This window comes from Monodon monoceros, unplaced genomic scaffold, assembly GCF_005190385.1.
Source record: "Monodon monoceros isolate NGI ecotype Baffin Bay Population unplaced genomic scaffold, NGI_Narwhal_1 Super_Scaffold_12, whole genome shotgun sequence".
Classification (NCBI taxonomy): Eukaryota; Metazoa; Chordata; class Mammalia; order Artiodactyla; family Monodontidae; genus Monodon; species Monodon monoceros.
Window position 1 is genome coordinate 146,768,106 of NW_021703768.1, and position 17,279 is coordinate 146,785,384.

A 17,279-nucleotide genomic window follows, 5' to 3' on the forward strand; every position below is an offset into this window, starting at 1 on the left:
CTCTTGTTCACTACTGAATCCCCAGTCCCTAGAACAGGGCCTAGCACATAGCAGGCCATGACAATCTGGTCTCCTTTCATATGGTTCTCTGCCTCTCGTCCTTTGCCATCCTCCAGCCACAACAACTTTTGTCTGGTCCTTTAGAGGCGTCACTGGCTCCTGCCTCAGGGCCTTTGCACTTCCTATTCCCTTTACCTAGAACTTTCCACCTCTGAATTTTCTGCAGGTCTGCCCTGCATCCTTCCTTTGGGGCCTCAGCTAAAAGGTCACCTCACGAGAAAGGCCTTCCCTATCCATCCTATTTAAAGCACCTGTTCCTGACCCTACCCTGGGAACCTCTATCCCATTTCCCAGTTTACTTTTCTTTCACACACTTATCACTTGCTGAAGTCCTCTCATTTACTTCTTCATTTGCTTCCATATCGTCTGCTTCTACCACAAGACTCAGAGCCCAGTGAGGCCAGGGACCTGGCCGATCTGTATCCTCAGGGCTGGAACTGGGCTGGGCACAAAGAAGGAATTCAACAGACATTTGTTTACATGAATAAATGGAGAACCCTGTGGTCTGACAGGGCTGCAGGCTTAATTCCCCCACGATGACCCAAGCTTCTAGAGACAGGAGCCAGAGTCCCGGGGTGAATAGGTAACAGATCAAAACATAGGGTTTGCTGTCCTGTCAAAAAGGCTGAGGGCATGTGAAAAAAAAAAAAAAAAAAAAAGGCTGAGGGCAACGAGGGGTCAGGAACCAATCAGAAGGAGCTTTCAAAATCCTCACAGCCTTCAAAGCAGGACTCTACAGCCACCTTCACTTCTCAGCCAGATTCAGCAGAAAGGAAGAGCTTCAGAGGCAGGAAGATTCCTCCTCTCCTCCCTGCAAGCTACCAATAGCTGGAGAATTGCTTCGGTTAAAAGCAAGCGCATCCTTTCATGTGTTTGTTGGCCATTTGTATGTCTTCTTTGGAGAAATGTCTATTTAGGTCTTCTGCCCATTTTTGGATTGGGTTGTTTGTTTTTTAATATTGAGCTGCATGAGCTGCTTGTATATTTTGGAGATTAATCCTTTGTCAGTTGCTTCATTTGCAAATATTTTCTCCCATTCTGAGGGTTGTCTTTTTGTCTTGTTTATGGTTTCCTTTGCTGTGCAAAAGGTTTTAAGTTTCATTAGGTCCCATCTGTTTATTTTTGTTTTTATTTCCATTTCTCTAGGAGGTGGGTCAAAAAGGATCTTGCTGTGATTTATGTCATAGAGAGTTCTGCCTATGTTTTAGCTGCATAGCACAGGGAGGTCAGCTTTGTGCTTTGTGACCACCTAGAGGGGTGAGATAGGGAGGGTGGGAGGGAGGTGCAAGAGGGAGGGGATATGGGGATATATGTATACGTATAGCTGATTCACTTTCTTATACAGCAGAAACTAACACAACACTGTAAAGCAATTATACTCCAATAAAGAGGTTTTTAAAAAAAAAACGCAAGGGCAACGTCAGCCTGTGGGCTGCAGGTGCCCCACTGCCTTCAGTCTCCCCAGGGCAGGGCTGGCCTCAAAAGGGGAAGGGGGGGCTTCCCTGGTGGCGCAGTGGTTGAGAGTCCGCCTGCTGATGCAGGGGACACGGGTTCATGCCCCGGTCCGGGAAGATCCCACATGCCGCGGAGCGGCTGGGCCCGTGAGCCATGGCCGCTGAGCCTGCGCGTCCGGAGCCTGTGCTCCGCAACGGGAGAGGCCACAACAGTGAGAGGCCCGTGTACCGCAAACAAAACAAAACAAAACAAAACAAAACGAAAAGGCGGGGAGGGGGTCTGCCTGGACCTCCACTCCTTCCCCTGCTCTGGACCAGCCCTGGGGGAGCAAAGTCAGGGTCCTGTCTACCGGAGGAGGGAGACACCAAGACACAGAGGTACTAAAATGTGACTGGTAGGAGAAGAGAAAACTAAGGAGCAGAGAGAAGAGGAAGAGAAGGTAAGTTCCACCTAGAGGTACCAGGGAAGAATTTAAAAGGTCTCATGGAAGAAGCGATGCTCCTGCTGACTCTGCAGATGACAATGCGGAGGGCCTGCCTGCAAGAAGGCACTAGGTGAACAAAGGCCTGGAGGTACCACCCGCAAGTAGCTTAGAACAACTGGAGAAGAGAGGCCTGGGACGATACTGACAGATGGACTATAATTAGCCTGTGTACCAGGTAACGGGTTTGGAATGTATTCTGGAGAGCTGTGGAAGGGCTTTTCATAGGGCAGTGTGACATGAGTAGGGCCTCTCATCCACAGTCTCTGACATCTGTATGTCTGGGCTTGTGACTAATTCACTGTGTGACTTTGGGTAAATTCCAGACCCTCTCTGGTCTGCAGTTGTCTCATCTTTCAAATGAGATGTTGGCTGCAGGACATCCAGCTGTAGCATTCTGCAGTTTAGTCAACACTCCTCTGGTGTGGCTCCAGAGGTGTGCCAGAGCCAGCTTTCACTGGCTTATGAGGACTGATTGTTAAATTTTCAGGAATTTTTGTAAGCTGGTAACATAACCATTGTTTAAAATTGTTATGTAACCTTATTATTTAAAAAATTGAATTAAAAACAACAAAGAGGATAAACACTCAAAACTCATCGCTTCCCTAATTATTTTAGCACATTCTAGTGTTATCTCTACTCTTAAAGTTATCTGCATCTATCGTATCTGTATGGCAGGAGTAACTTCATCACGGAGTGCTACTGCATCTCTTGCCAACTCTGTGTTAGTGACATTTTGTTTTAGCTTGAAATTGACCATGGTGGGAATACACCACAGAAACTGGCAGATGCTATAAACCAGGGCTGTTTGTTCCCAGAGAGTTTACTGTTAAACATTTACCATCATGTTACTCTGTCTCTGTCTCACTCCCATAAGACGTGTAGGAAAAGAGACCTAACCCTTGAAAGACTTTCCCAGAGGCCAAAATCTGGCTCAGGGCTAGGGGTGGGGGTGGGGGGATGGGATTGTTAGGGGGAGGGGCAGTTATAAGCCAAAGGAAATTCTGAGTTCAGCCCAGGGTTTCCCACATTCACTTACTCAGGGGGCCTGGTGTACATCCAGAGCTGCATTGTCTACACAGTCTAATGCAGGAGCCACTAAACACGTGTGGCTGTTGAGCGCTTGAAATGTGGCTACTGTAGAACAACATGTATCATTTTATTCACTTTTAACTAATTTAAGTTTAAAAACTGGTACTCGATGCTATTATTGGGATACATTTAAGAATGCTGGAACAACCTAGGGATGTGAATCTACTTTCTCACCTGTAAATGTTATGACATCTAAATACAGATCAAGCATTTCTAACGAAAATTGAGCTCCTGAATTGAGATGTGCTATAAGTGTGCGATACATACTGGATTTGAAGGCTGAGAAGGGAAAAAAAGGTAAAATACCTTATTAAAAATTTTTACACTGATGACATTTCAGAATGATAATATGTTTTATATACTAGGTTACATAAATTATATTATCTAAATTAATTTCATCAGTTTCTTTTTGCTTGAATGTGGCAATTAGAAAATTTTTAGGGAACTCCCTGGCGGTCCAGTGGTGGTTAGGACTCCACATTTTCACTGCCAAGGGCCTGGGTTCAATCTCTGGTCAGGGAACTAAGATTCCGCAAGCCGAGCAGTGTGGCCAAAACAAAAAAAAAAAAAAATTTTTTTAAATTACATATATGGCTATCATTATATTTCTGTTGGATGGTGCTGGTTTAGAGTATTTGGGGTTGTTTTTTTCCCCCCACTTGCACCATTTGATATTCAAAAGCAGAAGTGGTCATAAGGAACCACTAGAAGGATTTTGCAAAGATTACAAATTCTAGAAGAAAATGAGCTAATCTTGTCTGATTGCAGGTAGGGTGGTTTAGTGAGTGACCTCCACCCCAGCTGGGGAAAGTCCATCCCTGGCTGCCATGGCTGGGGAAGAGGCCCAGGACACTTGGGCAACAGTTAATTTCTCATCCCAAAGCCCAGCCCCTGAGAGTGGACCCCAGGCCAGGGCTGATTTTGTCAAAGACACCCACGCAGAAAACCTGGCTCCTGGAGCCGCACAGAAGGCCTGGCCTGGCCACAAGATAGGACCAAGAGTCATCACACAGAAGGAAAGAACCAAAAAGTTGGCGCACCTTCAACCTTATATCTCAGAATGAGACTCCTCCCTTCCACACTTCTGTACATGCCGTCCCTCAGACTGCCTCTCCTTCTCTCATCCCTTGGAGAACTATGCATCCTTCGAGATCCCGTTCAAACGTTCCTTTCTCTGAACCCTTTCCTGACCAAATGATGTTCCCATCTCACATCCTTGGACTTCTGGCCTAGTCTATTCTTACCACTTCCTGGTCAGTCTCGGTGCTTTCACTCTTGCCCCCTCAAACCTGGTTTCTTCCTAAAACGCAAAATTTGTGTCTCTCCCTGTGAGACTGCCACTGGGTCCCTATTACCTAAAGCAATAGTTCTCAAACTTCAACAAGCATCAGTCACCTAGAACAGATGGCTACACAGCACTGTAAATCAACTATACTCCAATAAAACTTAAAACAAAACAAAACAACAACAACAAAAAAACACAGATGGCTGGGCCCTATTCTAGAGATTCTGATTCAGCAGGTCTGGGTTGGGCCCTAATACCTTGCACTTCAAACAAGGTCCCAAGTGCTACTGCTGATACTACTGGTCTGAGAGGTTGTACTTTGAGAACCACTGATCTATTAAAAGATCAAGTGCAAACTCTTCACCTGGTCATTCAAGGCTCTCCACAACATCGCCTCCTATGACTGCCCTCATCTTTTACCACGTGCTGCCCCAAACCTAGTCCACCGTGATCCCGACATGCCACACCTTTCCCGCCTGCACACCACTGCCCATGCTGATTCTCCTGCTTGAAACATTCTGTCTGTCTTGATCCACCCAGTTCCAGGGCCACCGTCCTTGATTTCACAATGTCTAAAACCCAAATCTTCAAAAATGACGAGATGGCACCTTTAAGGGTCTACAAAGTAACAAATACAGGCTATAGGGGCAAGTACAAAAAAGGAGGGTGAGAAATGATTTTGACCAAAACAGCAGCCCTGGATAAGAAAGTACCAGCCTAAAGCGACAACTTTGGGACAGAAAATTCTGGTGTATCTGTTTAAACAGCCTCATCACAGTCACTGTCCAGTTACAAATTGTCCTTTTTCTCCATCGGGTTTTCCAGCTCTGCCACTTTCTAGCTATGTGGCCTGGCAGGGGGGGAACTTATTTAGTATCTTTGTTTCTCACTTTCATCTATAAGATGAGGATAAAGCAACAATCTCAAAGAATGAAGATTAAATGACATAATGCAAGTAAAATGCACAGCAAAAGGCCCAGCACACAGTAAGCCTTCAATAAATGTTAGCTGTTGTTGGTATTATCTTTGGACTTGGGAACGTAATGAACTTGGTATCCAGTCACAAACAATAATGGGAGCAGACACATAAAACATGTTTTTCTTAATGGGTACGTAATCAGCAATTCAATGAAGATTGTGTTGATGGATAGCAGGATAGATGGATGGATGGATGGGTGGGTGGGTGTGCATGTGTGTTGTAGGTAGGTGGTTTGATGGAAAAACTCATTTGTATAATACCAAAAGTGGCTCTGGGGACTTCCCTGGTGGCGTAGTGGTTAAGAATTCGCCTGCCAGGACTTCCCTGGTGGCCCAGTGGTTGAGAATCCACCTGCCAATGCATGGGACACAGGTTCGATCGCTGGTCCGGGAATATCCCACAGGCCGCAGAGCAACTAAGCCCGTGCGCCACAACTATTGGAGCCTGTGCTCTAGAGCCCACGAGCCACAACTACGGAGCCTGCATGCCACAACTCCTGAAGCCCACACACCTAGAGCCCAAGCCCTACAACAAGAGAAGCCACTGCAATGAGAAGCCTGAGCACCGCAACGAAGAGTAGCCCCCGCTTCCCGCAACTAGAGAAAGCCCACGTGCAGCAACTAAGACCAAACAATGAAGACTCAATGCAGCCAAAAATAAATAAATAAATAAATTCATTTTTTAAAAAAAAGAATCCACCTGCCAATGCAAAGGACACGGGTTGGAGCCCTGGTCTGGGAAGATCCCACATGCCGCGGAGCAACTAAGCCCCTGTGCCACAACAACTCAACGTGCGCTCTAGAGCCCACGGGCCACAACTACTGAGCCCACATGCCACAACTACTGAAGCCCGTGCTCCACAACAAGAGAAGCCATGGCAATGAGAAGCCCGCGCACCATGAAGAGCAGTAGCCACCCTCACCGCAACTAGAGAAAGCCCGCACGCAGCAACAAAGACCCAATGCAGCCAAAAATAAATTAATTAATTTAAAAAAAAAAAGTGGTTCTGTGAGACCGGCTTGGCAATAGACACTTAAAAATCTTAAAAATTCTCCTAAAGAGATTCTCAGGCAAGAGCACAAAAATTCAAAGATGTCCATCACAGAGTTGCTTATAACAGCAATTAAAATTTTTTAAAAAAGCAACGGTCTAAATGCTCAATAGTCAGAAGACGGAATTCAACAGAAAAAGAAAAAATGAAGATGCAGCTGTTTCCCTAAGACATGAAAAGTTGTTCTTAATATATCTTAAATACAAAGGGTAAAAAGTAAAGTAACTAGTCTGGTGTAAGTTCATCTTTTTTTAATAACTATGAGTGTGTGTATATATAGAAAAAGTCTAGAAAAATATATTCCAAATGTTATCAGTGGTTATCTTTGGTGTAAAGATTTGGATGGTATTAATCTTTTTTGTTTTTGCTTTTCTGTATACTCTCATTTTCCTCTGATAGCCATATATTTTAAAATTTGTTTAATTTCTTAAAAGAAGAAAAATTTTTTAAAAGGCAGCTCCATGAATCAAGACAGAAGAAATGCATAGGCTCAGCTTCCTGGGCCTTAGCTATGTGACCATGAGCAAGGAGCCTGCCCTCTCTGTGCGTCTGTCCCCTCCCCTTTGGAAAAGGGTGACCAGTCCCCTGCCCGGCTCACCTCCCAAGGTGCCCAGAGACAGTGGATGAGGAAAGGCTTTGATATCCACAGCTGACAGTCAGGTGATGGTGGTTTTATTCCCCCCAGGGACATCTAGAAGACTCCCCAAGGAGATGCTCAGAGAAGCAAAAGAAAGCTGGCCTCCATTGCAGGGCAACCAGTTTTAGTGGACAGAGTTCTGGGCGGAGCTGGGGTGCCAAGTTCTCTCCCCCCTCGGACACTGGCTTCCTTCATTTCTGTGAAATGAGAGGGATGAACTTTGACAGTGGTTTCTAAACCACTCCTTTGGTTTTCTTAAATAACAGGATCCTTTTCTCAAATGAAACACAGATTTCTCCATTAAGCATCAGTAGCTCTGTTCCTCAAAATCAGGCATTCTGTGCAAAACGAATCAACTTGGAGTCCATTTCGCATTATTTCAAATGGGAAAAATTATAAAGCATGACGTGTCAACTCAAGACTCCCCATTAATTTCCTAAAATGTAACTAACACATAGTAACACTCTCCCTGTACATGGCAAACTATCGTAACAGGAGGTCCAATGCTTAAAACATACCCTCTTGGGAATCCCCTGGTGGTCCAGTGGTTAAGACTGGGCACTTTCACTGCCATGGGCCCAGGTTTGATCCCTGGTCGGGGAAGTAAGATCCTGCATGCCACGCCAAAAAAAAAAAAAAAAAAAAAAAAAACCCTCCTGACCACCAAGTCATTATTAACAACCAGTAACTGCGGTAGCACGAGCCTGGGCCGCTCTCTCGGATCCGGCACATTCCGAGATGCCCAGCCCCCACTGACCCTCGCTCCCTTTGCAAACCGTCTACATGTGAGTCAGACGGTCTTCCAATTACATCTAGAATTCACGAGACTTCCTGCACATCATTTCGTTACAAATGTTATGCTGAGTTTTAGGAACGTAAATATGATGTTTTACGGGCTCAACACTGGCTGAAAAGGAAGTCTGGAAACATGTACCTTCTTTTATAAACTGAGAGGCATTAATACTAGGAGAACATCAATGCCGGAGCCATTCTGCAGGGCAGGCTCTATGAAAACCAGGGCACCCTGGAATTCCTCCAAGGGTGATGCTGAGTTGGGAAGGTGGGGATTGAAGCTGTATCTGCACTGTGCACCTCAAAATATGAGGTTGCTGACGGAGAGTGGGGGCTATTAAAGGATTCCCTTTAGTGCTGCCATTGAAAGGCATCCCCTTGGAGCAGCCGCAGCAGTAGTAATAACGATGCCACCACAACAAATAATACAACAGCTCACACTCAGCGAACTCTGACATGTGCCAGCTACTCTTCCAAGCACCCATCATAAATTAGCTCATTTAATCCCAGGAACAACTCAATGAGCTAGGTACTGTTATCATCCCCATTTTACAGATGGGGAAACTGAGGCAAGGAGAGGTTAAGAACTTGCCTAGGGTTATCCAAGCAGAGCTGCGATTCGAGGCCAGGCAGCAGAGTTTCAGAGTTCCTTCCCGCTCCAAACCACTACCCCTGGCCCCCCAAAGTGGGGAGGTTCTGCAGAAAGAGGGGGCAGGGGACCCAGAGCTCCCCAACTTCACCTTGTCCTCGCCCCAGCCCTTGCCCTTAAAGCAGAAGCTGAGAAAGTGTTGAGGCCCTTAGAACCAAGCAGGGTCCGGTGGCACCAGGCCATGGGAGCCAAGGGGGACAGGCGGTGGCACCTTACCCACAGCTTCCAGTCATAGTAGTAGGCTCCCAGGAGCTTCACGATGTAGGGGTGGTCACAGGTGGCGAGGATCTCAATCTCCACGATGTAGTCCTGCAGCTCCTCCTCACTCTTGGTCTCAATTACTTTGGCGGCAGCCAAGGCACCTGTCTCCTTGTTCTTGGCCTGCAAAGTTGAAGACACAGAAGGTCAGCAGCCATGGTTGGCAGGAAGCTGACCCCTGGAGGCCAGCTCAGAGAGGCCCACGTGAGTGGGAAACAGAGGCCAGATGTCCAGATGTGGATAAGAGGCTGAAGTAGGAGGTACGCTATTCTCAACAATGGCCAGTGCTCGCCCATTATGTCAGCTCAGGAGGGCATGCGTCAGAAACAATGTTCTGTGGTTAATAATAAATTATTTTAAGTACAGTACACCCATACTATAGGATAAATAAAAATACAAGAGCAGCATAGATCTAGAAACAACAACATGGAAAGATTGTTTATTGTTCAGTAAAAGATGCAAGTCACCACACAATAAAAGTGGTATGATGCTTTTTATATAAAAAATGGAAAACTACTCTTTTATAAATGCTCACACATGAACATAAATGCATGGAAAACTCTGGAGAGATACTGCCTGACAGCAGGCTGGGGAGGAGCCTGAAATGGGGACAGATTCAAAGGACACTTTCACTCTCTCTGTACTGTTTTAAAACTTTAATAAAAAAAAAAAAAAAAAAATCAAGGGCTTCCCTGGTGGCGCAGTGGTTGAGAGTCCGCCTGTCGATGGAGGGGACACGGGTTTGTGCCCCGGTCCAGGAAGGTCCCACATGCCGCGGAGCGGCTGGGCCCATGAGCCATGGCCGCTGAGCCTGCGCGTCCGGAGCCTGTACTCCGCGACGGGAGAGGCCCGTGTACCGCAAAAAAAAAAAAAAAAAAAAACTTTAATAGAATGTTTCGTGCATTTATTTGCATCATTTCATATACATTAAAAGTAAAATGAGGGACTTCCCTGGTGACGCAGTGGTTAATAATCTGCCGGCCAATGTAGGGGGATGAGTTTGAGCCCTGGCCAGGGAATATCCCACATGCCGCAGAGCAACTAAGTCCAAGCACCACAACTACTGAAACCCGCGCGCCTAGAGCCCGTGCTCGGCAACGAAGAGTAGCCCCCCGCTCGCCCGCAACTAGAGAAAGACTAGTTTCTCTTCGTGGCTGCAGCAACGAAGACCCAAGGCAGCCAAAAATAAATAAATAAAGTAAAATGAAAAGGGTTTTTAGTGCCCACCAGTTACAGTGGAAGTAGCTCCTAGATGCATTTCACCTGGTCGTAACAACAGTTTCTTATGTGATGAAAAAGAGAGAATTTCACACGTATGAGGATAGCTATAAATTTTTAAAAACGGAAAATAAGTGTTGGTGAGGATGTGGAAGAATTGGTACCTCTGTGCATTGCTAGTGGGCATGTAACATGGTGCAGCCACTGTGGAAAAGAATTTGGCAGTTTTACAAAAGGTTAAACATAGAACTACCGTATGGCCCAGCAGTTCCACTCAGGTATATTTGCAAAAGAACTGAAAGCAGGGATTTGAGCAGTATCTGTACACTAATGTTCACAGCAGCGCTATTCACAAGAGCCAAAAGGTGGAAACAACCCAAGTGTCCATCAGCAGATGAATGAATAAACAAAACGGGGTACAGTCAGCCCTCCCGCATCCTTGGGTTCCACATCCTCAGATTCAACCAACTGCAGATCAAAAATATTCAAAAAAAAAAAAAAAAAAACAGAAAGTTCCAAAAAGCAAAGCTTGAATTCGCCACATACCTGGCAACGATTTATATAGCACTGACATAGACTTAGGTATCATAAGTAATCTACAGAGGACTTAAAGTATACAGGAGGATGTGCCTAGCTTATATGCAAATACTATGCCATTTTATATGAGGGACTTGTGTATCCATGAATTTTGGTATCTGCGGGGGGTCCTGGAATCAATCCTCGTGGGATACTGAGGGAGGACTATATATACATCCAATGGACTATTATTCAGTCTTAAAAAGGAAGGAAATTCTGACACAAGCTACAACATGGATGAATCTGGAGGACATTATGCTAAGTGAAATGAGCCATTCACCAAAGGACAAATATTGCATTATTCCACTTAAATGAGGTCCCTAGAGTAGTCAAATTCATAGAGACAGAAAGTAGAATAGAGGCTACCAGGGGCTGGTTACCAGCAGGAATGGGGAGTTAGTGTTTAATGGGTACAGAGTTTCTGTTTGGGATGATCAGAAAGTTCTGGAAATGGATAGTGGGGAAGACTGCACAAACACTGTGAACATACATAATGCCACTGAGTCCTACAGTTAGAATTTGCTAAAACAGTCAATTTTATGTTATGCATATTTCACCACAATTTTAAAAACTGAGAGCGAGTAAGAAGTAACCGTGTAATAGTGCAAGCAATTTCACCCACGATGAGCTGGTGCCCAGGAAAAGGGTGCAGGGCCCACTGTTTCCCAGGTGGTCCCGTGAGCCTCGGGGGCCGCTGCTGGGAGCACCCACACACCACACTGCTGTTGGTGGTGGGAGATGTCCCGGTGTTCAAAGAGAGCATGCTTTCCTACAACACGGGCCTAAAAGCCAGCTGCTCGTCTGCAGCCTTTGAACAGTAGTCTGGTGTGGAAAGCACGGAAAAAATGAGACACCCTGGACTCCACCGTGGTGCCTTCCCGTGGACAGCACCACACGCCACTCGCCTAACAGGACAACTCTGCCACCTGATCCGCTGGAAACGCCAATGGCTGAGTCGCTCCTGCATGCCCAAGTGCCCCTGGGGATGACAACCGGCATTCACATCAGCTCATGTGACACCCCATTCTACAGACTTAGAGAGGGGACGGGACTGGAACTAGGGAGGCAGCACCAAAATGTGAATCTGGGTCCTCTAACTTCCAGGATTCTGAGCACTTTCCACTATCACACAAGGTCCCCCTGTCATCTTCAGAACTCAGAAGCCTCTGAGACCAGATGCCAACAGGCAAGAGCACCCCCAGGCCAGCCCTGCACAGGGCACTCGCAATGCTGAGACAATGACCCTCCTCCTGGCCTCAAGGAGCTCAAGGGCCAGCTGGAGAGACCCACCCCTCTACTGCCTGTGGCGAGATGGTGAGCTTATGGGGGGTGAGGGGTGGAAACTGGGAGGGGGCGCCAAGCTCCGCTAGGGAACCTTCCGGAAGGGAGTGATGCCAATAGGCAATTTATACGCTCATTTGTAAATTTACTCCCAGTTTAGGTAAATGTTTCTGCTAACTGAGCTGCAAAGTCCCCAGGTCCCAAGCAGTGACAATCACGGTTTCACATTTGTCAAGGACCCGCTCTGCAAGGGACCCTGGTCCACACTTCAACCTGTGCTAACTCATTTATCTCCTCATTTATCACCATGTAGGTGCAATTATTATCTCACGTACAGATGAGGAGACTGAGGCAGGGTCCCAGCGACTTGGGTGACAGAGCTGATCTGCAACGCTGGCAGCCCTGCTCCCAGGTCTGCACTCTTGGCGGCCACAGTGTATGGAACCTTCCACATCTGGCCCAGGAGCTCCGTTCGGGGAAGGGAATTTCATGCGGGGCCATTCCCCCGAGATCAGTCCATGTCCTAGAATTCACGCTGCTCACTCGGCCCTACCTGGGTGGGGTCCTCCCCCGTGAACTCAGTTTAGAAAGCTTGTTCAGAATGCCTTAGAACCTCATTGATTTAGCATTTGGGTGCTCTCTCTCTCTCTCTCTCACGCGCGCGCACACACACACACACACAAACTGATGATGTGCCTGCCTTTTCATTTGTTGTAAAGCTGATTTTCTCCTGTCCCACTAGAGGACCATCCAAGTATCCTTTCACATTATACAGTACTCATGCTCTTCCTCCTCTCCAAATCCAGAGAGAACTTAAGGCCCACTCTGCTCCTTTACAGAGAAGCCAGGAGCGGCCTTAGTAGGTGGCCAGAGCTAGGGCCAGGTGACCAAGGCACCCACCCTGAACATGCCCTCCCAGCCCCCAGCCACAGCAGCACAGGGAGAGCTGAGTTCACCTTTCATTCCTGAGAGCTGGTGAAGGAGGCTGCAGCCACCTTTTCCTGGGTTTCCTTAAAAGGACTGTTTTCTCCTGAAGGTAGGCGAGGCCCAGGCGGGGACCGTTTTCCAGGAGTGCACAAAACCTGTTTTGCCCTCCATCCTGAAAGGCAGCACTGACCAGAGGTCCCAGCCTCTGGCGGGGTGCCAATATCAAGACTGAGGATCACCCGCTGCCCAGCACCTCACTCAGATTTCACAGAGACCTAGGGCCTGCCAGAAAGGAGTTGGTAGCAATCATGGTACATAAAGTGACTTGGCCAAATTAAATTCTCTAAAAGCCTGGTTAAGGCAGTATCAACTGAAAAAAAAAAAAAAAAAAGCACATGAGAGTTGTGGGCTAAGTTTTATTTGGGGCAAAACGAGGACTACAGCCCAGGAGACAGCATTTCAGATAGCTCTGAGAAACTGCTCCAAAGAGGTAGGGAGGAAGGTCAGTATACATGTGATTTGGGTGAAGGGGGAGTACATGCAATCAAGTGCATATTTTTTGCAGGTTTCTGCTAGTCTCCTGAAGGTTACTGCTAGTCACAAGGAGCAGACGTCACCACGAAGGATCTTACTGCTTTTCTAGATATGAGGAGATACAAGAATTGGGCTCATAAAATTGTCTCCTGAAAATATCTAACGATCTGAAGACCTGTTCTGCCAGTTTTTTCCAGTGCACAGAGCGCCTCATCTCTGCTCTCCGCCCTGAGCTCCTTTCAGGGGCTGCTGAAAGTCAGCATGCTGCAGCTGCCGCATGATTTAATCCTTGTAGAGGTAGATGGCAAGCGCCAATTTGTAGGTGACAGCAGCAATCTATCACCTTGAGGCCACAGAGAACGTAATGATGGCTGATGATAAAAACAGCTAACACTGTCTAAGCACTCACTGTGTGCTACGACAGGCCCCGAGTGGAATTTCTCATTTCATCCTCAAGGCAGCCCTTAGAGACAAATATCACCATTCCCAATTTACAGATGAGGAAACTGAGATTCAGAGAGGCACGGTGAGTGTCTCAGGTCACACAGAAAGTGGGAAGGTGAAGGCTGAATACAAACTCAAGCCTGCCTGGCTCAAAGAGCCTGAGCTCCAAATCACTACCCAGCACGCACTTCTTGGCGAGTGCCCAGTGTTCCCTGCTCCATCTCCCTTTGCTAAAGCCAACAGCAACCTCTCAGCGTCAGAGCGCTTGGCAGCTGCGGAGGGCTGAAACTGCCAGGATTTAATCTGCCCACGAGTCATTAAGGCAGGTGCCAGCCATCATGTCCATTTCCCAGATGAGCAGACTGAGGCTCAGAGAGCTATGAGGACCCACCCAGGATTGTGAGCTGTGGTGGTCTCCTGACTCCCAGTCCAGTGTTCTCTTGACTACACTAGGCTGGCAGGAATCAGCTTAATTCTATTCATTCATTCATTCAACCATTATTTACTGAGTCCATATTATGTGTGAGGCACTTTTCTAGTGAAGAGTTTCTGCCTAGAGGGAGAATCAGCAGGTTGGAATCACTGCCCTCCCATAGCACAATTCACCCTTCCCTGATATTGGTTCAGGGATAGACACGTAATCAAGTCAGCTAATGAAATGCAACCTCAGAACAGTTGCTGCCCCAAGCCCTCCTTTACTGCTAGCCTCCAGCACTGCCTACCACAGTCCTGGAGCTTCTAGGTCATTGTGCTCCCAAGGGGAGACTGAAAATGAAACTAGCTCCAAAGTAGCAGAGCCTAGAGAGGGCCCGAGAGGACACTGCTAGATCCCCTCAATTAATTTTTACAATAGGGTGGTGTTATTATTAAGAGCCTCATTTTATATATGTAAGAGAACTGATGCTCAGAGAGGTGAAGTCACTTGCTCAAGGTCACACAGCAGGTAAAACAGCAGGGCTGGGAGTTGAATTGGGGCCCGTGTGACTTCGAAGTCCATGACCGCTTTGCCAGAGGTGCCTGTATATTCTGCCAAGGTCCTTTCTGGGTCTCTGCATCGCCCTCTGTGCCGTAGGAGAGAGGGGAAATGATAACCAAGCTCTCTCCAGGGTCTGATGTGAGGGCATCTTGGGGAGTGGGTGGGTACTGGAAAGCTAAGGGCGTCCACGTGGACGGGGCACCCACGGGAGTTGATAGGCAAGAAGTCATATAAAGAACAAGTGGCCGTCTGTGGCCTCTGACGTCCGTCTCTCCCACCAGCTGCGGCAAGACTGGGGTCCAGCAAAAGATGGGGGGAGCGCCCACCTAGCCCTCCACCGCTGGCCGGCAATGACTAACGCCTCAGCCCACACCCTTGAGAGCACACACACAGTGGCCACTTGTGCTTTCTGCCCAGGCACCTCTGTGCGAACAATCCTCCCCCTTGTGCGGCGCGGGACCCAGCCCGAAGAAGGTGGGAACAACCCTCCCAGAAGAAGCCCTGTCCCACCCAAAGTGCCCAGCCAGCCCAGTCAGGGACTGGGAGCTTCCTGAAAGTCAACCACACAGAGACGGCCAGCTGGGCACAGCCCCCAGGCCCTCCTCTTCCCTCCTGGCTGCAGGCTGATCACTCTGTCCCTCCCTCCTCCTCCAGGGAAAGGGCTGATATCACAGAACTCAGGGACCAGAAGGAACGTTAGCCGCCCCTCCTAAACCCCAACTCCCAATTCCCAGTCTGCAGATGGGGAAACTGAGTCTGTGTAGGTCATGCAGTGCCCAGAGTCTGATCTGTGACAGCTGCCTTATCTGCAGAACCAAAACAGAGTAAATGAGAGCACAAAAGCAGAAGGGCCTGGGAGGGCGTGTTGCTGTGGCACGGCTCACTTCAGGCCCGGGAGGCCGTGGAGCCGCCTGGAAATGAATCCTAAAGCGGGGCAGCAGGGGAACTGGCCGGCATCCGTTTTCCCTTGAGGATTCACAACTCCAGCTCCCTTTGGGAGCCGTCTCTCTTTCAGTCTCAGTGCGAGGGATTCACGAGGCGCCGCTGAGCCCACCTGGTCCTGGCACACAGCCCAGCCCAGCCCAGCCACTCAGTCCTGACCCTCTCAGTCACAGCCAGTGGCAGGCCAACAGGGTCGTACCTGAGTGGTTTTTTTGTTTTTTTTTTTTTTTGTAAAATTATCAGCAAATAAGTTTTTTCTTTCTCTGGGGTTGCTAAACTGGCAGAACAGAAGGCTGGAGGGTCTCGTAGCCCACCTTGCCACCCCTTTGAAGAGCCTGCTTGAGGGTGAGGCCAAGACCAGGGAAGACGAGACCAGCCACAAATGGAGGAGGGCAGATGCCGAGGGTCTGCGAACACCTGGAGCCAGCTGATCTTGAAGGAAGGATCTGCCCTTAGACTTTCCTCAGGGAACCAACGAACTCCCTTTTGAATGACTGTCATTTGCACCAAAAGGGAAATGTGCTCCCCAACGCTGAGGTTACTCCAGCAGAGAGCAGACGTCTATGGAAATACTTCACCATGCAACACCTGGTAACGAGGTGCTCTTCACTCCCAAGGGCACCATGACCTACAAAGTGACCTTCACGGAGGCGTCTCGGAGGACCTGACTGATAATCTAGGATCAGGGACCCAGATGGGAAACGTGGTTACTAACGGGCCACAGGCGGACAGAAACCATGGGATTCTTCTGCCAAAAGACTCTTCCTCCCAAAACGCGGAGAAGATCACTTTACACTTATTAAATTAACAAAGCAAGGGACTTCCCTGGCAGTCCAGTGGTTAAGACTCTGTGCTTCCAATGCAAGGGGCACGGGTTTGATCCCCGGTCGGGGAACTAAAATCCCACATGCCACAAGGTATGGCCAAAAAAAAAAAAGGCAAGGAAAAATGACCACCTCTACTGCTGGTAACCAAACGGGTGGTAAAATGCATAAACTGATTACGGACAAGAATATAAACAGGTTCAATCTTGTAAAGATGAAAACTGGCAATAGGTTTCCAGAGCCTTGAAAATAACTTTTAAGCCTATTAGCCCTCATTCCTGAGAATGTAAGGCCAGGAAATAATTCCAAAAAAGACAACAGAAGACATGTACTAGGATCACATTCACATTAGCCCACAATTATGGCGAAAAAAGTGGAAATAACCTAAATGTTCAACTATAGGATGACGTTTAACTTAGTGGGATATTAAGCGACCCTTTAAAATGATAACTAGGAAAATAATAAAGAGAAAAAATAATTAAGCCATAATAAGTAAACAAAGCTGGATGATGATAAAACTGTAGCTAAGCTACAACTCCGGGAAAACTGTGTGTGCCTCCAGACAGGGAGGTGCTGAGGCACTGCATGAGGGATGCAAGTGGTTTCTAAAGGTAATTTTCACCCAATGACATCTGGCAATTACCCACAGGGGGCCCGGTGAGGACAGACTGGGGTTGGGGCACAGAAATTGACCAGTTCATCCAGATCTTGCCTTAAATGTTTCCAGAGATGGGCACTCTCTCCTCTCGGAAACCCACTTGAGCTGTGCTGTCCAATATGGTAGCTACTAGCCCCATGTGGCTATTTCAATGACCTGA

The 17,279-nt window shown here is 47.6% G+C and overlaps 1 protein-coding gene across 1 annotated transcript in view; it reads right to left on the reverse strand.

Annotated features, from left to right (window-relative positions):
- The window catches only part of STK10 (serine/threonine kinase 10), a 120,916-nt gene that overhangs the window by 87,906 nt on the left and 15,731 nt on the right, over window positions 1-17,279 (reverse strand). Inside the window, exon 2 of the mRNA XM_029218226.1 lies at window positions 8,698-8,862. Within this exon, the coding sequence (XP_029074059.1) occupies window positions 8,698-8,862 (165 nt within the window). The remainder of the gene's footprint in view (window positions 1-8,697; window positions 8,863-17,279) is intronic.